The sequence below is a fragment of the Amblyraja radiata genome, chromosome 4 (genome assembly GCF_010909765.2).
Source record: "Amblyraja radiata isolate CabotCenter1 chromosome 4, sAmbRad1.1.pri, whole genome shotgun sequence".
Taxonomy (NCBI): domain Eukaryota; kingdom Metazoa; phylum Chordata; class Chondrichthyes; order Rajiformes; family Rajidae; genus Amblyraja; species Amblyraja radiata.
Genome location: NC_045959.1, coordinates 24,550,596 through 24,573,274, shown reverse-complemented (window position 1 = coordinate 24,573,274; position 22,679 = coordinate 24,550,596). Strand labels below are relative to the sequence as shown.

At 42.9% G+C, this 22,679-nt stretch overlaps 1 protein-coding gene across 1 annotated transcript; it reads right to left on the bottom strand.

The window, feature by feature from the left end:
• Positions 1-238: 238 nt before the first annotated feature.
• On the bottom strand, positions 239-20,974 carry derl1 (derlin 1). Its single transcript, XM_033019090.1, has 8 exons — positions 20,744-20,974; positions 12,558-12,657; positions 10,719-10,783; positions 9,638-9,664; positions 7,641-7,736; positions 6,718-6,770; positions 2,933-3,043; positions 239-2,838 (listed from the first exon to the last, which is right to left on the bottom strand). Exons 1-8 carry the CDS (start codon positions 20,900-20,902, stop codon positions 2,694-2,696), a joined length of 756 nt encoding a protein of 251 aa, XP_032874981.1. The 5' UTR covers positions 20,903-20,974; the 3' UTR covers positions 239-2,693.
• Between the last annotated feature and the right edge of the window lie 1,705 nt (positions 20,975-22,679).

The window sequence follows — 22,679 nt, the reverse complement described above, 5'->3', positions numbered from 1 at the left end:
ATGGTCTATTGGTATTTTTGTAATGTCTCTCTGTCTGAAGGCAATACACCTAACATGCACAAATTAATTTGAGATAAGAATAAAAAAATACTGAATTTTGGCATATCTCTCCCTTTCATTCACTGGCGCACACCTTAATGTCTTGGATTTAGTAAGTTCCCAATATGTCATAGCACCAAAATGGAGGATAATTATTGTCTAGACTCATGGAAAAGATAAATAACATTTCTATACAGTGTAGAATTATCAGTTTGTACTTTAATTACAAAAGCAGAAATATTTTCTACAAAAGAACTCAAGGGATCAATATACACCAATTGTACACTGATTCACCAATTTTTTTTTTTTAAATTCATGTTTACATTCAACCTTTCTCAACGGAACAGACTAGCACAAAACCTAATTCATCATATTGAATCAATATCACAAGTAATAGAAAAACAAAATATTTGCCTCAACTTTAGATTTAGAAAGGTTAAACAATTTTCAGGGAGCATACTTTATAAACCAAGCAGATGATTAAAAAAATGTATTTAAAGCAATCATTTAATAAAATTATTTTGGGCTTTACAAATTCATCAATAATGTAAAGTGTGTAGGTTTGTAGCTGAGTCAAAGTGCCTAGTTAAATAGATGTGCATGTCTCTCTGGAGACAGGTTAGAAAAAAAGGCAACACTCAGTGGCTGTAGTCAGATTTGTTAGACCTTTAATTTTATTTTACAGTTTGTATAAAAAGGGTAATTGGTCTAACAAGCCTAGACTTACACTGGGCCATATATTAATATTAATGAGACTTAAAATTGGGTTTAAGCTAACCAACAGTCCATCTGCAGAATGATTCACTTTGAAAATGCAAGGTTTCGAGAGATATTTGCCAGCCAGGCAACTGGGACTAATTTGGGTAGAAAACTTAATCAGTATGGACGAGTTAAGCACTAAGGGCCTGTTTCCATGTTGTATAACTGATCAGTACCAACACACACCTACCCAGGATCTTTGCATGACAATATTTAAATAATTTCACATACCAAGGGCAGAAAGTTTTCCATTCACAAGTGTTGGTTTAAATGGGGATTGAGGAGCAGAAGTCCTTAGTGAATCTACAATTTTGTTCTTTTGAGTTTAAAAAAAGGGTGGTGTTAAATTCAATTGCAAGACTACATTAAAAAGCTTGTGACATGGTGTATGTTGAATCATGAAGGTTCTCAAATAAAGCAGTAAATGAAGATTCAGGTTTTTAGCCTCTTACAGTTCCATTCCAGCAAACGTTGACTTTTTCCACCTTTTAAAGGTCTTGGTAAAGTTTTGCTCTGTAATTATACTTTTCTGCCAGTGAGAGGCAGTGCAGTGGTTTCACTGCCAGTTGCATAATTATGGTGCAACACCATTCAATTTTAAAGGATAGTTCAATTTATATTGGAAAAGCTCTGCATGGATACACAAGACCTTTAACATATTTTAGATTACTTAATAGGAGCATGAAGTTTGAGGATATTAAATATTACCATCAGTCTTTTACAAGGAAGTCAATATAGAAAAGCATATGTCTTTGATCTTTGTTGGATTGAGGATACACACATGAAGCAAAGTTCAAGTGATGTTTGATTTTGTCACCCTATTGCAAGAGGAGTTGCAAATATATTTGTAAATATTTTAAGTGTATTTAAAAACTTTCATCTTCTACCTCAAAATCAACCCCAATGCAAAGCATGTTGGCAAATAACAAATATGGTGTCAACACCATGTCATTGATTTGTGATATGCACCCTAAGATAAACACACTACCAGCAGTATCAAGTACAGGGCTGAGGTTGGACAACCTAACTCGGCAACTCTCCTCAACTGGTACCAATCAGCATCTTAATAAAAAAGAAGAATGGGGTGAAACAAGAACAGTTTGAGCAGGGCAGTTTTCTGTCTTGTAAACACCATTGTTTTCATAATGTGGATTCCAATGGAAAAATAATTGATCCCATCTGTTTCAATACGCAAAAACTGCTGACATCTGCATTGAAGAAATGAGCAAAATAACAGAAATAATATTCACTAACAACTGGCAGACTTAATCTTCCAGCTGTGTTGAACAGAAACACAAATAGAGCCACCAACTCTTTAAACTATTTAATCAGAATTTTACAAGAAAGTAACTTGCTCTTCAGTAGCGCAGGCACATGGGGCAAAATGCTGGTACTAATTCATGCTCTTCCGTATTCCTGGCACCTTATTGCAGGGTGATCTGGTCCAATATAGTTAAGTGGATGGCAGCAGAAGAATACAAGAATTTTTGGGATCCTATATATCCTGCCAATTTGCAGCATTCCCCCAAGGAAGGGTTGAAAGGAAGATATCCTTTGTTATGGAGGACAAGTGTGGGTTACCTGTACTAATGAAAAAATATTCAATGTATGGACTGGCCAACTTTTAAGTTAGGAACTTTGATTCACTATAAAATTCTTGAAAGTTAGAACCCCATTCAATCAGCTTCATGGCATCTACAACCTGTTGGCGTATACATTTGATACTGTTCCATATCATAAACATTTCTTTAGTCAAAAAGCCATGCTCCTATGGGTATTCTTGTCATTATTATTCGTTCAGTTTTAACTTCAGAACACAAGATACTGTCAGGCAACACATATTGTACAGAATATGATTCAAATTCAGCTGTTGAGCTGTGGGTTAAATAAAAAATTCAGTTGTCGCCCAGCCTTTGACCTTGCCCCCAGAAATACCCTCTCCCCCATCGACCTCCCTGCTCTTCAACTTGCGGTCTTCTGCTCGCTGGCCGAACTCCAAACCCAGACACACCACCTCTCCTGGGTGGAAGCCATCGCATCCTGGAGTGGGGAGATGGAAAGGGAAGATAATGTTCTAATACCTTATAGTATTAATGCAGCTAAATTAAAAAGTGTACCAATTGGAATTACTCACAGAAATTGTGGTGTACTGAGAAATGTTCTTCCTCCATAGTCTTGAGGGTATTTAAACATAAGAACGTAGTACATATGACCGACAAAGATACCAACCAGCTCATCCATTATCCTGTTGAAATTACACGGATCATTTAAATTGAAAAGCAGGTTTAAATTATTCTGGTTAACAAAGATAACTCAATTGTTTTTTCCTTAACACATGCTTTACAACGGATCTCATGATTAAGATTAAAATTAAATGGTACAGCTAAGAACCTGTGTATGCTGAAATAAATATCTGTATTGCATCTAGTGTCCACCAGCTTTAATTCTGGAGATTCATTGGGTTTCCTCGCTTTGCTAAAGAGTCTCTGACATTTAATATTGTAAAGGGGAAAGGTAATGAACACCAATGCATAGTATCATGCTGCAATAAAGAGATTTACCCCAATTTCTATTGAATTACAAGCCCTGAGATTATTGATCTGTGGGAGAAACCATTACGGGAGGCAAAGGCGAGAGAAAAAACCAATCCTCAGTCCACTCCTTGCACCTAATTGACTTCCACTGCTGAAATGTTTATGAACTTGGCACCTGGGTTGAACCTTCCAGGTTTTCTTGACGAAGGTATGCGCCACGGGAGTAAAGACCAGACAGAGTAAAATCTTCTGTATTTTGGGAGGTGTGCCCTTCCAGATCACGACACCGTGCACCCAGCTGCTCTCTCAACCAAATAAATATTTTTACAGGGAGAAAATCAAAATCAAATACTATCAACTCAAGGATCACCTTTTTGGAACAAAAAGGAAAGATGCCAGAAAAACACAGGTTAAAGTATCTGTCAACCTTATGGGTCTGTGACCCTGTCCAGAACTGGGGAAAGAGCAGGTTTTCAGTCGTGATGAAGGCAGAACAAGAGAAGTGCATGGAACAGGGCTTTCGTGAGGGGCTGGAACAGGGCTTTCGTGAGGGGCTGTGACGGCCGGCCCGAGGAAGGTACGGTGCTCCCGTCGGAGTAGCCGAGCTCGGGGAGGTACGGCGTTCCCAGCCTGAGGAAGGAGCGGCGCCCAGTCGGGGCGGCCCAGCCTGAGGAAGGAGCGGCGCCCAGTCGGGGCGGCCCAGCCTGAGGGAGGAGCGGTGCCCGGTCGGGGCGGCCCAGCCTGAGGAAGGAGCGGTGCCTGGTCGGGGCGGCCCAGCCTGAGGAAGGAGCGGTGCCCGGTCAGGGCGGCCCAGCCTGAGGGAGGAGCGGTGCCCGGTCGAGGCGGCCTGGCGCGAGGGAGGAGCGGTGCCCGGTCGGGGCGGCCTGGCGCGAGGGAGGAGCGGCGGCCTGGCGCGAGGCTGAGACGGTGGCAGCACTCACGTGAGGGCGATCCGGCTCGGGGCTGGAACGATGCTCCGGGGGCTGGGACGGCAGTTCTGGCGGCGGTGGCCTGAGACCGGGGGTTCGGCCGCGGGCCAGCGGCTGCGTCAGCAGGTCTGGTGAGCGGCAGCTTCGACTACCCCGGGCCGCGGTGTTTGAGCCGCGAGGACAGGTTTTAACATCGCCCGGGGGGTATCGCCTCAGCGCAGAAGGAGAAGAGGAGGGAAGAGACTGCAGCCCTAAGACTTTTGCCTCCATCACAGTGAGGAGATGTTGGGTGGACTCACTGTGGTGGATGTTAATATGTGTTTATTGTTGTTTTTTATTGTATTGTATTATATTATATGTATGACTGCTTAAATTTCGTTCAGACTTCGGTCTGGATGACAATAAAAGGCTATTCTATTCTATGTGAGGAAAAAGCATATCAGAAGCCTGCCTGTCAAGAGTATAAAAAGTGTCAGATGGCACATAAGAAATTAGGATGGTTGAGGAGTCATGAAAAATTATTAGGGACAACGTGGGCATTCTGTGTTTGCAGCCAGAAGGTACAGATGAGCTCCTAAATTAATACTTTTCATCGGTATTCACAATGGAAGCAGACTTTACAGGGAGAATTCAGTGAAGGGGTAGGTTAACGTCTAGTGTGGGTCTTCATAAATAAAGAGGTATTTAATGGTTTGAAAGGTTTATGGGTGGATAAAACCCTAAACTGAATGGGATTTATTCCCAGCTGCTACGAGAATCAAACGAAGATATGGCTGCAGCTCAGGCCGAGATTTCTAAATCTTTGCTGGATTCAACGGAGGTTCCAGATGTGAACGTAGCCCCTTTTTCCAAGGAAGGCAGCAGGAAAAAGCCTGGTAACTATGGACCTATGAGCCTAACAATAGTGGTAGGGAAGATATTGGAAATAAATGTTGAGGGAGAAGATTAATGATCATTTGAAAATGCCAAGTCCCTGGTTACTATGCTGTAGGAAGGAGAAGTGGAGGTGAGCAGTGGAGATTCACCAGGATATTATCTGGGACAATGCATTTCAGTTACGAGCAGAGACTGGAGAAGCTAGGTCTCTTATCCTTGGAGCAGAGGAGATTAGATGGGAACATAATTAAGGTCTATAAAGTTAAATTAGATAATAGATGGGGCAGACTGTGGGAAGCTTTTCCCCATTTCAAGTTAGATAAACTCTGACAGTGCGAGGAGGAAAAATAATTAGTTTTAAGAAGGAAAGAGATTTAAAGAAGGCATGAGTGAGATGTTGGTCAAGAGGAAGGCAACTACCTGGAATGCACTGTCTGAGAGGTTGAAGCTGGGCCACTGACATAATTTCAGTGTCTAAATGAGCCCTTGCATTGCCACAGCATATAAATCTGTAGACCAAGTGCTAGGCAGCATGGTTGATAAGGATGGCTGCCCACAAGTCCGTGTGGACCAAATGGCCAGTTTCCATGCCCATCCCATTGTATAATTCTAATTCCACAAGCCAAAATGACTCAGAGGGAAAGTTATCAGCATATTAAGCTTTTTGGTCTGCATAATAAGTTATTAGGAAGATATTATTAAAGAAAGACTTTAGGAAGACTTCAGGGTTCATTGTGACAGTATGTATTTTTGAATGAGCAGGAGAGGACAAAACCTCATCAAATAATTGGCCAATTTTAAAAGTGCCCAAACTGTGGAACCTTGGAAAAGTGGCCTGATCTTCTCCAATATGGACGCACAAGTAATTTCAACTCGGAATAGAAATGGAGAAATTCCCAGGCCTGACGTCTAACATTGTATTTATTTCCACGGTTGCTGACTGACCTTCTAGCTTTTTCTGTTTGTATACAAGAGTTAGCAGCAATTGAGGGCTTACAGTCCAAAGCATTATTGGCCTCCTCAGTCCGCTTTCTTCCTTAAAGTGAGTCTTGCATGGATTTCAATGATTCGGTGTGCAGAGAGTACTTGTGCTTTTGCCATCAGGGCACAAAAGGAGAAACCAAACATGCCACGTGATCACCGATCACTTGGATTCAGTCCACATGATTCACCCAAGTTTTTACTGGCCCGCACATTAATTCCCTATTCACTCTAATCTTCATTTGCAGCCTCATATACTGTCATGATGCCTGACACAATCTCAAGGAACTACACCACATCTTTCATCTGGATACATTGCAACTTTCTAGACTATGGAATTCTCCAACTTTAGGTAACTACTTTCTTTATGTCTCAAAACCGTAACTTAGCCATCCAATTTTGGCACCTTTTTTCTATCTCGTCTTTAGTATAGTTTGGTCTGCTAGGCATATAACATGGAATGCTATTAACCCCTTTTCAATAACCCAGTTCATTAAATCTTTGATCCTGTTATGCTTCCCATAAGCTAGAATCATTTGTTCAATATTCAAATTCACAATGGGCGTGTAAGAGCAAGTGTATATGATCTGCATACTTACGCATTTCTCAGTATATAATTGAATATTAGCAGAGCCCAAGGTAGATAACAAGCCTGTGCAAAAGAAAATTCAAAATATACATGACCTAGCAGGTGATTTATTTTAATTTTACATCCAATTATTAAATTGTTGAACGATGGATACTGGGTGGCCCAGGACTCTTGTGGAAAAGATTGTACATTAGGTAATCACCCAAAATACAGTGCAGAAGCTACAACTCCATCCTCTGCTAAACACTCACATCAAGAGCTATGGCTGTACAAAATCTCTGGGAGAATGCAGAATAAATTTTAATTTTGGTCTACATGAGGGGAAAAAAAAATCACCAAGGAAATGGCAATGATAGACACAAAGTGCTGGAGTAACTCACCGTCAGGCTGCATTTCTGGAGAGAAAGGGTTGGTGGCATTTCAGGTCGCGACCCTTCTTTTGTGGGCCAGGAACTGGAATTCCACCACAAGACACAAACACTCAATCCAGCTCAAGGCTCAACATACCAGTGAGGAATGTTGTACTGCCAGAGGTGCTGATTGCACAGCTAGCCGCCATTAAAATGAGGTCCATTTATCAGAATCTATCGCTCAGCTAGGATCATTAAGCAATCATTTCACTCATTGCTGTTTGTGAGATATTGCTCTGTACATCTGCATACATAATAACTGTCAATACAAGTAATTCAAGGCCTTTGAGTTGACCAAGGCCATAAATTAGTTAAAAGACCAACTATAATACCCTGCTACCATCCTGATTGAATTAGCATAGATGAGAGATCAGGTCTAATGCATAGATGAGAGATCAGATCTGGGAGCATCTTTGGTCTGCACCAATAGGTTTAATATTGTATTTTTCAAGAGCAATTGGAAAGATAGAACATCTATTTTTATTTCAACATCCAGATCAACAAAACAGCTAGATTTTCCTACCTTAAATGTCATTCCAAACCAAAATGTCACAGTCTGGTCTTTGTTGAGTTGTGCCCATACATAAACCATTGTCAGAATCAGTGGGATAAACAATATCTGCCAAGAGGGAAGGATTATAGATGCATTAAAATATTTGTAGTTATGTGTCAGCAATAAAGGAAACTAAACAGTGTCTGTCGACCATCTCCCTTGAATCATGCTTTACATTACCACAGCTAGGACTGCATTAATATAACTTAACTGCATTCAGCATTTTGTACTATATTTGCAACATTACATAGCTGAGCTAAAGATATGCTTTCAGAATGATTGCATGAAATAATTTAGAACAAGCTTCAAAAAGTGGAGTTCAGAGGATATTACTACTTCTTTATTAATGATTCACAATCCCAGTCAAAAGACGAGCCGAATATTTGTGAAACTGAAACTTGCCATTAGACATCATGCAAAGGAAACAAAAAAATAAATAGATACAAAGTTTATTACATTTGGGGGGGGGGGGGGGGTTTGCACCCTCTCCCCATTGTGAAAAAAGCCCTTTCACTATAGAGGCCACTGAAGCTTCAAGTGAGAGGGTGGGTTCTGAAATCATGTAGCATTGAACGGGCCAATTTTCACCCACATCTTCACCTTGTCAGTTCAACAGTCTGCCGTCCCCCTCTGCTTCAAGGGGGTGGAAGATTGCAATCTTCACGTGGTCCGCCCTGCTTGGACGAATGCAATCAACCCGGCGTGCACAATCAAATAGAACAAGTTGTCCTACAACTTTAAGCTGTGCATGCCATACGCAAGAAGAAGATCTGCTTCAAGGAAATATCCATCATTCCAATCCCCAAGAAAAATAGTGATCTGACTCAATGGCTACCGTCCAGTTGCTCTGACATCAATCATAACGATGTGCTCTGAAAGACTGGTAATGACCCGCATCTGCACCAATCTTCAAGACAACCTGGACCCTTGCAATTTGTGTACATAAAAAGTCTACAGAGGACACCATCTCTCTAGCACTACATTCTTCTCTGGATCACTAATGCAAGGATGCTATTCATCGAACACAGCACAGCCTCCAACATCATAATTCTGAATAAGCTCATCTGAACTCCTGGAACTTGGCCTTGTAGCCTCCATCTGCAACTGGCTTCTGAACTTCCTCATCAACAGACTAGGTCAGTTAAAATTGGTCATATTATTTCCTCCACCTAGACGCGCAACACTGATGCTGTGTGCTCAGTCCCTTGCTCTACGTCCCGTACATGCATGACTGTAGTGACACGCACAATGCCAACTGAATCTACAATGATGAGACGAGGTTCCGGAAACAGATTGAGAACGGAGCTGCTGCAGAGATGGTTGACAGTTTCAGTTCCTAGACATCCCAATCAGCAGTGATCTAACCTGGTCCCTTCACACTAATGTGGTGATACATCTGCATATTGTCTTTCTCAGACATCTGTGAAGATTCAGCTTGCCCATGATGATTGATTCTTTTGAACTTCTACAGATGTACTATAGAAAGTATTCTGACGGAATACTTGCAACTGTTCTGCTCTAGACCCCCTCAAGCTGTAAAAACTGGCGAACACAGCCTTGTCTATCACAGGCTGATTACTGCCTTTCAATCCAGTACACCTTCATGGATTATATCAGGAAGACTGGAAAGATCATCAAAGGCTTTACTACTAATGGTGGCATTGAGAGACAAAAGCCCAAAACAACAGTCAGACATCATTTAGCAGGCAATCTAAAATTGAACCTCTTTCTCACAGAACAACTGCATTTTGCACAATGATCAACTCTGGCTGGTTTTAGGTACAACGGTGGGAATGACCTGCATCTCCACACTCCAACTCCCTTGCAGCATTCCTTTCTCCCATCACAGGCTTAATAACACAAAATTAATCATGGTCTTGAACAAAATAAAACAGCCAGAATGTTCATTATCATTACGACAGAGTTGATTTTTCTGAAGCACACTGGCCCCCTTCAAAAATACTTACGGGCATTCCAATGAGTAATGCAAGAATCTGTTACAGTATTGCTCAGGAAAATAATAGCATGTTAATTTCCATTACATTGTTAGTACATGTTGTTAAGTATACATTACCCAACAGAAGAAGATCATTTGCATAGGGATTACTTTCACATCAGGCCAGGAACAATGCAGTTCCTCAATTTAACATGCCCAAAATTCACTCTAGTCTGTCTGCATTACTATTACTGTGTGCCATGACAATGATATCCCACGAGTTAGATGGTTATGAATTAGAGCAGGGGTCGGCAACCTACGGCCCCCGGGCCGAATGCGGCCCGTAACCCAAAATAATTCGGCCCGCAGGCGGATTTTTTCCCCCCGTGATCATCCGGCCCGCTGGGCGCCCCGAGCAGCAGAGCCCCGAGCAGCGGCCGAGCTCTGGCTGTACCACATCCTGCGCAAAACCACCGGCACGGCCGCGCACCTTCTGTGACCACGTTTAAGAAAGAACTGCAGATGCTGGAAAAATCGAAGGTAGACAAAAATGCTGGAGAAACGCAGCGGGTGAGACATGAAAGGATTGCATGAGGCTGCCTCACCCGCTGAGTTTCTCCAGCATTTTTGTCTACCTTCTGTGAACACGTGATTTGATGCCTGCCATCTGGGGTGGGATGGGGGTGGGATACATGTGATACATGTGGCCTGCCATCCGCTCACAGACATGCAGAAAAGGTTTGCCGACCCCCGAATTAGAGCCTTATCCCAAACTGTTGAAATCAAGTCTAAGATAACACTCTAATGTAATGCCTTTGTTTTGCAAATCTGAAGTCTCATCTACAGAAGAGCTTCCATGATAATATTTTGACGAAAAGTAGAGGAACTCTTTTTGGTGCCCTGCTTATAATTTAGATCTCGATCAAAACAACGTAGAATAGAATAGAATAACTGGCCATTATCACACTGCTTTTTATTGGAACAAATGGACCATACTTCTTTACCTACAGTAACGATACACCACATTGGCTTGTAAAAACTTGACTATCGCAAGGTCATTAATGATACTGTACAAATGCAAACAACCTTTAATGTTACTTTGAAAAGGATACAACTGTGCAAATCCAGTTGAAAAACAACATAAATACATAGTCGGCTGTTCTCCCATCAAAGAACCCTACACATTTAAAAATAAAATTGTGGATTAGTTTCTCTCATTCAAAAGCAGCATAATTGTACACAGCAGAGACCAGTGTATACCAATAACCTCTGGAAAAGTGGTTTAATTTTCCTCTTTGATAGAATTGAGAAAAGATTATAAAATGACTTGGTTTAAAGAGTGAGTGTAATGATTCCGTCAGGCAAACTTACCTGCAGATAGTACCTGGAAGTGATCTTCACAGCTTCCTGCATGCAGTATTCCAATGGCTCAACAAGATAATTCATCTGTCTGATGCCGGATTAATAATGCCAAAGCTTAATTCCCAGCATGTGTCAAATTTGGGACAGCGGAGCACATCTCAAATGACACTGGCAAGGAACTTGGAGGATGGATAATATCTGGATTCCTAATTACTATCTTCCTCTAATGTGCAGGCGCATCACAAGAAAATAAATGCCCAACTCGGACTCAGAATACCTTAGACTGATTGTGGTAGGACAGTAAAAGCGGGAAGAGAGGTGAGGAAAGGGAAAAGACAGGCTTGTTAGCTGGATACAGGTGAAAGGGGCTTGATTGGCAGATGGGGAGACAAAGGCCAGCGATGAAAAGAATACAAAATCTTTGAAATAAGGAAAGAAATGTGAAGCTAGAATAAGGCACAAAATGCAAAGCCAGAATATACATGCAAGGGGATGGGAGGGAGGGTGTGGGGGGTGGAGAAAGGGAAAGGAAGTGATGGGATAGTGGGAAAGGGCAAGGGAGTGGTAGAATAGTGGGAGAATTGGGTGTGCATCCAGGTGGGGCATGGGGAAGGGGGGAGGCTGACATGGTTGTTGGTCAGTTACCTAAAATTGGAGAATTCAGTGTTCATACCTTTGTCAGCAACCCAAGAGGAATACAAGGTGCTGTTCCTACAGTTTGCATGTGGCCTCCGGCAATGGAGACAGCCCAGGACAGAAAGGTGGGTATGGGAATGGGAGTCAAAATGTTTGGCTACCAGAAGATTAAGCAGGTCGTGGCTGACTAAGCACAAGTATTTAGCGAAATGGTCGTCGAGTCTGTACTTATCCTCTCTGGTATAAAGAAGGCCACATGGGGGGTTTTATTTGCAATTCCTCATTTGTTAGGCCATTATTCATTCCAAAGCTAGCTGATTTCACAAAATCAAAACTTAGACATAGATTTTTTGACCAAAGCATCAGAAAGACAAAACACTTTCAGCCCAGTAATTTCACTTACTTGCAACTTTGAGCTTCTCTTTATGAAATTAACAATTCCAAAAATAAAATCCCTTCTACCAAACCAGCAAGGTTAGATTTTTGCATATTGGATCATTATTCCATATGTTGATAGAAAAGCAAAACAGGTCACTGAATTGAATCTTAAGCAAACAAGAAATCCCAATTCACGTCATAACTGAAGAGTCTGTGAACAAGCTGCAAGAACAGATTTACTGGGATTTGTACAGCTGCAGTTCGGCAGAATTGGAAAAAATATGGTAGGTAACATTACTCATTCTTCTGTAAACAAAAAAGCTTAATTGGAAGAATGGAAATCGGTTCCTGAAGCTTGGAAATATTGGAAGAATGGAAATATTGCTCCTTTGAGACAATGGAAGATTAAGCAAAATACAGAAATGGAAGATTAAACAGGAAATATTTGCTTTGAGAAATGATTTCAAAGATTTCTCAGTTAGAGCAAAATTATGTTCTCTTTACCTAACAGAATTTAAGTAAGTGCTTCTGAGTGCTCACAGGAAACACAGTTTAAACACAGGATGAAAACTTACCTCTTTCCAAGCTAGAGGAATATGAATATAGGAAGTACAGCTGAATCAAGTAATGGAATCCCATTGGGTAAAACATGGATGCAGTCACAGGTCTCCATATCTGTATACAGGAAACAAGGTTAGTTGCCCATTAGCTTCATGCACAATGCCATTCATACAAGAAAACAAACAAACTTTGCACAGGACAGTAAATCCTTGGTAATACGGAACTCTTTATAACAGATGGTTGCCGTTGATTGGAGCGAATCTTAGTTTAGTTTTAGAGAAACTCTACATTGAAGGTGTAGAATAAAGTCCCTTGACTTGACACAAAATGCTGGAGTAACTCAGCGGGACAGGCAGCATCTCTGGAGAGAAGGAATGGGTGACGTTTCGTGTCCAGACCCTTCTTCAGACTGATACTGATGTTGATGATGTATAGATGAACTATATATTGATGTTGCTCTGTTTCTTTTACTGTCCTTACTACTAATAGAAGCATCTTGAATACTATGGAGAATTACACATTTGAATAGCATTTTGTGAACCATTTTAGTTTAGTTTAGTGATATAGCATGAAAACCTAGGGACAATTCACAGAAGCCAATTAAACTACAAACATGCACGTCTTTGTAATATGGGAGGAAACCAGAGCACCCGGAGGAAGCCCACGTGATCACAGGAAGAACATAAAACTTTGTACAGACAACACCCGAGGTCAGGATCGAACCCAGTTCTCTGGTGCAAAAAGGTAGCAACTCTACTGTGGCAGCAATGTGCCGCACCGAAGTATTGTATATTTTTGTGTCCTTTCCTGTTTATAAGAGTAGGAGTGAACGAGTGCCTCAAGGCTCGGTGTTGGGGCCGCAACTGCTTACCATATATATTAATGATTTGGAAGAGGGAATTAGGAGCAACACTAGCAAGTTTGCGGATGACACAAAGCTGGGTGGCAGTGTGAACTGTGAAGAGGATGTTAGGAGGTTGCAGGGTGACCTGGACTGGTTGAGTGAGTGGGCAGATGCATGGCAGATGCAGTATAATATAGATAAATGTGAGGTTATCCACATTGGCAGCAAAAACAAGGGGGCAGAATATCCCAATGGGGTTAGGTTAAGTAAGGGGGAGGTACAGCGAGACATGGGTGTCCTTGTACACCGGTCACTGAAGGTTGGCGTGCAGGTACAGCAGGCAGTGAAAAAAGCTAATGGAATGTTGGCCTTCATAAGAAGAGGATTTCAGTATAGGAGTAAAGAGGTTCTTCTGCAGTTGTATAGGGCTCTGGTGAGACCACATCTGGAGTATTGTGTACAGTTTTGGTCACCTAATTTGAGGAAGGACATCCTTGTGATTGAAACAGTGCAGCGTAGGTTCACGAGGAAAGATTGAAAAGACTAGGCTTGCATTCACTGGAGTTTAGAAGGATGAGGGGGTATCGTAGAGAAACATATAAAATTATAAAAGGACTGGACAAGCTAGATGCAAGTAAAATGTTCCCAATGTTGGGTGAGTCCAGAATCAGGGGCCACAGTCTTAAAATAAAGGGGAGGTCATTTAAGACTGAGGTGAGAAAAAACGTTTTCACCCAGAGAGTTGTGAATTTATGGAATTCCCTGCCACAGAGAGCAGTGGAGGCCAAGTTACTGGATGGATTTAAGAGAGAGTTAGATAGAGCTCTAGGGACTAGTGGAGTCAAGGGATATGGGGAGAAGGCAGGCACGGGTTATTGATAGGGGATGGTACACAAAATTGCTGGAGGAACTCAGCGGGTGCAGCAGCATCTATGGAGCGAAGGAAATAGGCGACGTTTCGGGCCGAAACCCTTCTTCAGACATATTGATAGGGGATGATCAGCCATGATCACAATGAATGGTGGTGCTGGCTCGAAGGGGTGAATGGCCTCCTCCTGCACCTATTTTCTATGTTTCTATTGTGGGGTATGTTTATTGGCTGTTTTTCCAATAGAAAGTACTGTACATATTAACCTCCTTATTCAGTTATAGTGGACAGCAATAACAGACATGCCTCCTCACCACCCACCATAGTCTGTTATAGTGAGGGTTAACTTTGTAACAAAACTAATGCGTCTAGCACCAACTACCTGATTTTGCAACTACTTTTTGACTTTAACAGAAAAATCAATCATCTGGAATGCAGTTAAAATAACTGCAAATGTTGTGACCTGACGTACAACCAGAATAGTTTGCTTCCAAATTTGATGTTCATGGCTTTGCCATGTGACTGAATAATACATTGCAACATATACTCAAATCAATGCCACAGCCTGCTCAAGAGCATATCTTCAACACAGCCACACGCATTTGGAGCACAGTGATATTTTGATTGAAATCCTCAAATTCAAGTGTTATACAGCTTAGAAACATGTTTTATGGCCCACTGTGTCCATGCCAACTCATGTGCTCTTTTATCCTTTTGAGAAGTAACAGGATCCGTCCACGTCAGCATGGATTTACAAAGGGGAAATCATGCTTGACTAATCTTCTGGAATTTTTTGAAGATGTAACGAGGAAAATGGACAAGGGAGAGCCAGTGGATGTAGTGTACGTGGACTTTCAGAAAGCAATTGATAAGGTCCCACATAGGAGATTAGTGGGCAAATTCAGGGCACATGGTATTGGGGGTAGAGTGCTGGCATGGATAGAGAAGTGGTTGGCAGACAGGAAACAGAGTAGGGATTAACTGGTCCCTTTCAGAATGGCAGGCAGTGACTAGTGGGGTACTGCAAGGCTCAGTGCTGAGACCACAGCTATTTACAATATATATCACTGATTTGGATGAAGGGATTCAAAGTAACATTAGCAAATCTGCAGATGACACAAAGCTGGGTGGCAGTGTGAACTGTGAGGAGGATGCTATGAGAATGCAGGGTGATTTGTACAGGTTGGGGGAGTGGACAGATGACAAAAAGATCAATGGAGAAATAATCTTAAACCTATCTAAATAACTTGCAAGAACACTAACATTCCAAATATCAAGGGAGGGGAAAAAATAGAACAGGAAGTATGGTATCCATCAAGCAAATCTTATGCAAATATGCTGTTCGACTACAGAGATGTCTGTCTTTAGTGCTAATTTAAAGTTTCTATCCAGGGCAAATTAGATTTAGCCCGTAAAAGATAATGTTTTAGTATACTGTAGGCATTCTGGAGCTGTCCCTGATTTCTTGTTGTTCACAAATAAGCAATAATCATGGAGGATGTTAGGATTCTAAAGTAAAAAAGGAAATGGTCATTAGGTCAGCAGCATCCAGGGCGGGGGCGGCGGGGGGGGGGGGGGGGGGGGGGGGGGGAATAACATTTCAAGTCAATGGCTTTTCATTAGACCAAACCTACTTTTTTTAGAGTTACCTTTTAGGTTTATTATTGTCACGAGTGCCTAGGTACAATGAAAAGCTTTGTTTTGCATGCTATCCAATCAAATCAGTTAATGCTATACATAAAAACAATCAAATCAACCCCAAGTACAATAGGTAGAGAGGGCAGAATATAGGTCTCAGCATTATAGAGCACCAGTTCCAGAAACAAAGTCCAATGTCTGCAATGAAGTGGATGTGAATCGGACAGTACCATAGCTTATAGAAGGATCATTCAAAAGCCAAATAATAGAGGGGAAAAAACAGGTTTGCTGATTCTAGTGATGTGTGCTTTCAGACCTCATCAGTGGGCTGGATGTTGAATAGTGATGAATCGAAATACAGAAAGGAGATTGAGAACCGTGTAACCTGGAGCTAAGTCAGCAACCTCCCCATCAATGTCAATAAGGCAAAGGAGATTGCAATTGATTTCAGGAAATGAAGCAGTACACACACCCCAGTCTACATTGAGGGCACCGAAGCAAAGATAGTAGAAAGCTTCAAGTTCCTAGAAATAAATATTACTAGTAATTTGTCCTGGACTAGCCACATCAACGCTATGGCCACAATAGTAGATGAACACCAATAATTCCTTAGAAAGCTTAGGAAGTTGGCATGTTCCCAAAAACCCTCACCAACCTCTACAGATGCACCATAGAAAGAATCCTCTAATGATGTATCACAGTCTGGTTTGGGAAAAGCTCTACCCAAGCCACAAGAAATTGCAGAGTTGTGGACATAGTCCAGATCATCACACAAACTAGCCTCCCTTCTCCTGACTCCATCTTTACGTCACACTGCCTCAGCAAGGCAGCCAGAATAATCAAGGACCAGGTCACTCCCTCTTCTCCCCTCTCCCATCTGGGAAGTGGTGCAGAAGTTTGAAAACACATCCCTCCAAATTCAGGAACAGTTTCTTCCTAGCTGTTATCAGGCAACTGAACAGTCCTCTCATCATCTAAGAGTGTGGTTCTGACATCCCATCTACCTCAATGGAGACTTTTAAATTATTATTAATCGGGACTTCAGTGTTAAATCTTGCACTAAAGGTTGTACCCTATATCCGTGTACTGTGAACGGCTTGATTGTATTCATATATAGTCTTTTCTTTTCTTTTCTGGATAGCAGGCAAACAAAATCTTTTAATTGAACCTCAGTACACATGACAATAATAAGCTATACTAAAAAATGATACAAAAGCTTGTAATGCACATACCACCAGACTCAGGAACAGCTATGTCGCCTGTTATCAGACTGATAAATGGTCCTCCTATAATTATGGGGTAGTCATGATCATCCAACCTATCTTTATTGCGGACAGTAGACATTTTCTCTGCATCTGTAATACTACAATATTTACAATGCTGTAAAACTATATTCTGCACTTTAGTATTTTTCTCTTTGCACTTACAATCTGTACTTGCATATGGCTTTATTGTACTCATATAATATAATATTATAATAATATAACTTTTATTGTCATTGCACATAGGTGCAACGAGATTTGGTATGCAACTTCCATCCGATGTGATAACTTAAACAACTAAAATTTAGATACCCAGAGAAACATGATTTATTAAAAAAAGAACAGTAAAACAGTATAAAGTGCAAATAGGTCTGTGCCGGGTCGATGTGCGACATGACCATCCGAGGGAGACAGTTCATGGTGGTGGGGGCACTAAGCAGGCTCGGTTCAGAGCAGCTATAGCTCTGGGGATGAAGCTGTTCCTGAGTCTGGAGGTGCGGTCTGAAAGTTTAAAGGAGATATATGGCCTGAAAGTTTAAAGGAGATGTACAGGGAAATTTCCTCTCCCCTCAAGAGGTCACCGAAATGGTGATGGAAGCAGATATAATAGTGGCATTCAAGAGACTTTTAGATAGCACCTACGCAGGGAATGGAACCATATTGATCAAATGCCGACGGAAGAGATTAGTTTAATTTGCCAAGAGTGTTTTATTGTCATATATCCCAGATAGGACAATTAAATTCTTACTTGCTGCAGCACAAAATAATATGTAAACATAGTACATAACGGGAGAAGAAAAAAAAAATCAGTGTGTGTATACACATGCACACATAGTCAATAAATAACAAATATAGTGCAATAATAATAATAATAGTCTGTTGCAGTTCAGAGTTTATTTGTTGTCATGTTTAACAGCCTGATGGCTGTAGGGAAGTAGCTGTTCCTGAACCTGGACATTCAGGAACAGCTTGATCAAATTATGATCAGGACCATGTTCATCAAATGCCGACGGAAAATATTAGTTTAATTTGCCATCACGTTCTGTGCAGATATCACGGCCCACAGGGCTTATTTCCATGCTGCATTGTTCCATGCTGCAAAGTTGCCAATTCAATGCAAATCTTTCTATAGGCAGAAAGTAATATTTCATGTCCTCTCTTAGGTAACCCCAGCAAAAATCAATACAAAACAAATTATGGGAACTAAAGCAGACTCTTGTTATCATAATCTACTATGCGCTCAATGCCCTTCAGTTATTGTTGTTATTGGTTAGAGGTCATATTGGACAGATTCCCAATTTGTGTCACATTCGGCAAGTCATCGGAGGGCAGAAGTAAACAAAGCAGTTAGACTATAAACTGATGGAGTTGGGAAAAAGATTAGGCCCAGAGCTTCAGTAATCCATATACAAAAATAAGTATCAGTGGGACTGATCACAAAAGTTGAACACGACCAGCACTCATTCCAGGCTGACACATGGAGTCATGGAAATAATGTAGTTATGAAATAAATAAACAATCTAATCTGCTGTACTAGAATTTTTAACGTTTAAAAAAGTTTAAAATCAATGTTAATTGAGATGTTGAAAAAAAACTGCAAGAGGGACTCAGTGGATATAATTGCATCTAGTCTTGTTTCCAGCTTAATTGAAATGTAAATCAGATCAAAGAACATAATATTTACATGCCAAAATAAAACCTTTGAAAATTATAATGAAAGCACCCATCCCCAATTTAAAAGTCATGTCACAAAATTGTCACACGATTTAGTTTGTGAAAAGGTAGCACATATGATGATGCAGATCTAAAGGCATGTCATAATCAGTCAGTCATTCACCATCATCATATCCTGTCATACAAACTGCAACAACTGCTGAATCATGTGAATATTTAGGTAGACATGAATGAAATATTCTCTCAAAGTGTAATGTGCTAATGCATTAAATATTGTTTAAAATGGGCTGAATTGAAATTCAAAACATTACTGTATTTAAATTGTGATTTCTCTTTACATAAACTACTTATTACCAGCTGGTCTACTATTCTGGATTTTATGTTAACATAAAATTCAACAAGTCATTAGGAAGCAGATTTAAAGTAAAACTGAATTCAACTCAGCAGGACAAGCAGCATCTCTGGAGAGAAGGACTGGGTGGCGTCACCCATTCCTTCTCTCTATAGATGCTGCCTGTCCCGTTGAGTTATTCCAGCATTTTGTGTCAACCTTCGATTTAAACCAGTATCTGCAGTTCATTCCTACACATAAAGTAAAACTGACTTTGAAGATGCAAATTTTATTAACAAGCTTTGAGGGAGAGAAATGTTTTTGAAAGGAATATACCAACTCCTAGTGCCAGCTACAGTGGCACCACTCCAACACATCTGCCGCCGACATCAAAAAAATGTTAACCACTTAATAAACTACATACACACCCCAACCCCCTCCCCCACCCCCCCACCCCCCCCCCCCCCCCCCCCCCCCCCCCTCCCTTCCCCCTGCCCCGAGACTTCTTGCCCTACCTGTGACAGAGACCTAAGTTCCCATATAACCAGGATGTTATCCTGGGACGCTCAGGTGCAAACTGCAACCCCCCCCCCTTCTTCTGATGCCAGTTCCCCTTCCCCACCGATGCGAGCCCCCCTTCCTCCCCGCCACTCCAATGCCAGCCCCCCTTCCTCCCCGCCTCTCTGATGCGAGCCCCATTCCCTCCCCACTGCTCCAGTGCCAAACACCCTCCAGCCTCCCCAATGCCAGGCACCCCCCCCCCCCCCCCCCCCCCCATACCAGGCACCCCTCACCCCACTTCCCCAATGCCAGGCTCCCTCCTGCCTCCTCAATGCCAGGCACCCCCCTGCCTCCTCAATGCCAGGCACAGGCCTGCCTCGCCAATGCCAGGCTCCCCCCTGCCTCCTCAATGCCAGGCTCCCCCCTGCCTCCTCAATGCCAGGCTCCCCCCTGCCTCCTCAATGCCAGGCTCCCCCCTGCCTCCTCAATACCAGGCTCCCCCCTGCCTCCTCAATGCCAGGCTCCCCCTGCCTCCTCAATGCCAGGCTCCCCCCTGCCTCCTCAATGCCAGGCACCCCCCTGCCTCCTCAATGCCAGGCACCCCCCTGCCTCCTCAATGCCAGGCTCCCCCCTGCCTCCTCAATGCCAGGCTCCCCCCTGCCTCCTCAATGCCAGGCACCCCCCTGCCTCCTCAATGCCAGGCATCCCCCTGCCTCCTCAATACCAGGCTCCCCCCTGCCTCCTCAATGCCAGGCACCCCCCTGCCTCCTCAATGCCAGGCATCCCCCTGCCTCCTCAATGCCAGGCACCCCCCTGCCTCCTCAATGCCAGGCACCCCCCTGCCTCCTCAATGCCAGGCATCCCCCTGCCTCCTCAATGCCAGGCACAGGCCTGCCTCCTCAATGCCAGGCACCCCCCTGCCTCCTCAATGCCAGGCACCCCCCTGCCTCCTCAATGCGAGGCATCCCCCCTGCCTCCTCAATGCCAGGCTCCCCACCCCGCCGCTCAAGGTGGAGGGAATAAGGAATGCAGGGTGGGACAGAGGAGCCGGGGTGGGGTCGCTGGAACTTCGCGGGCCCTACCTGGAAGTTGTTGAAGAAGGGATCGGCCCACAGGACCAGCGACCTGCCGCTCACCACGTTGAGCCGCTCCAACACGGGCAGCACAACGCAGCCCGTGAACCAGTAGCGGGTGACGGGCGGGATGCCGCGGTACCACTCGCCCAGGCCGCTGTCCGCCATGGCTGTGCTGCCGAGGGCCAGGAGCAGGAGCGCCGACGCTGCCTCTGACGTGCGCGCCTGCCACTGGCCCACGTCAGCATGTCCGGGTGAAAGGGCGGCAGCATAGCAACGCCGGGCCCGCGCTCTCTCCCCCCTGCAACACGCACTGTGTGTATGTGTAGGCGTGGAGGAAGGAAGGAAGGAACTGCTGCTCGAAACCGAAGTTAGACAAAAAGCTGGAGTAACTCAGCGGGACAGGCAGCATCTCTGGATGGAAGGAATGGGTGACGTTTCGGGTCGAGACCCTTCTTCAGACCGAGAGTCAGGGGAGAGGGAGACACAGAAGATAAGGAAGGATGAGGTGTGAAAACGAGGCATCAAAGGGGATTTAGGTCAAGGAAAATGTAAAGTAAATCTGCTGGCTAGGAGAAGGCGACAACGAAGCACCTGAGAGTCAGTAGAGATATAGAAGGTACATGGGACAAATGAATGAAAAATATGCAAAAAACAACGATCAAGGAAAAGTGGAGCCCACAATGGTCCATTGTTGGTTGTGGGGATCCCATACTGACCTTTCTGTCCTGGGCCTCCATTGTCAGAGTGAGGCCAAATGCAAATTGGAGGAACAGCACCTCATATTTCACTTGGGCAGCTTTTAACACAGCGGTATGAATATTGATTTCATTAAATTTGAAGTAACCCTTGCATCCCCTCTCTCTGTCCCTCTCCCATCCTAGTTATCATACTGGTTTTACTGTCCTGTTGAGTTTCACTATCTGTATAACTTGTTATCACCCACCCCGTAGCCATGAATGGACCATTGTGGGCTCCACCTTTCCTTGATCGTTGTTTTTTGCATATCTTTCATTCATTTGTCAGATGTACCTTCTATATCTCTCGTTTCCCATTTCCCAGACTCAGACTGAAGAAAGGTCTCAACCCAAAACGGTCACCTCTTCCTTTTGTCCAGAGATGCTGCATGACCCAGAGTTTCTTCAACTTTTTGTGTCTATCTTCTTGTATATGTGTGATGAAGCTGAATTTTAGTTACAAAAATATAAGAAAGATATTAAATAGGTTTCTGGGCTAGCTTATAGCTTATATTTAGTGTCAAATTAGGCTTGCCTCAGGTTGCAGTGTGTGGGATAATAAACACCATAACATTGTCTCCCAAGGGACAAGCAGAGAGAAAGAGCTAGTCACATCTTTGAAGTAAGATGCCATAAACCAAATGGCCTATGTTTATGAGGGACCAAATGACAGAGAGGAAACAGCGAAAGAGCTAGGGTGATCTCTGTGAAGATAAAATGGCATTATCCAAATAGCCAATGTTTATGAAGGACGAGAGAGGAACAGGGAAGTGGAAAGATAAAATGTCGTAAACCAAATGGCCAATGTTATCTTGTAACATGTAAACAAAAGGCCTTTGATGTGATGCATTCTGTGGAAACCTTTTCCTGTACCTCTGACCATGACTAATGTCTGTGAAATGTGCTAAGGGGACAAAAAAAACCCTATTTAATGCAATGTAATTCTGTTGTTCAGCGAAGGGGACGGAAGACGGTCAAGTGTCTGTATTGGTCACTTGACTGGAATTCTCGCTCCCTTCCATCGGCCGATAATAAGTAAAGTTTTGAACTGGTCTACCGAACAGTTTGTGTGGTGTCTGTTTATTAAGAAGCGAACCTGGTTTAGTAGTTAAGAAAGTAGCTTTTTCATGTGCATGCTTTGTCCCATTTACTCCCGAATGTGCAGTGCAGAATGCTTATTTGGGTAAATCCAGAGGTAACCATAGTGC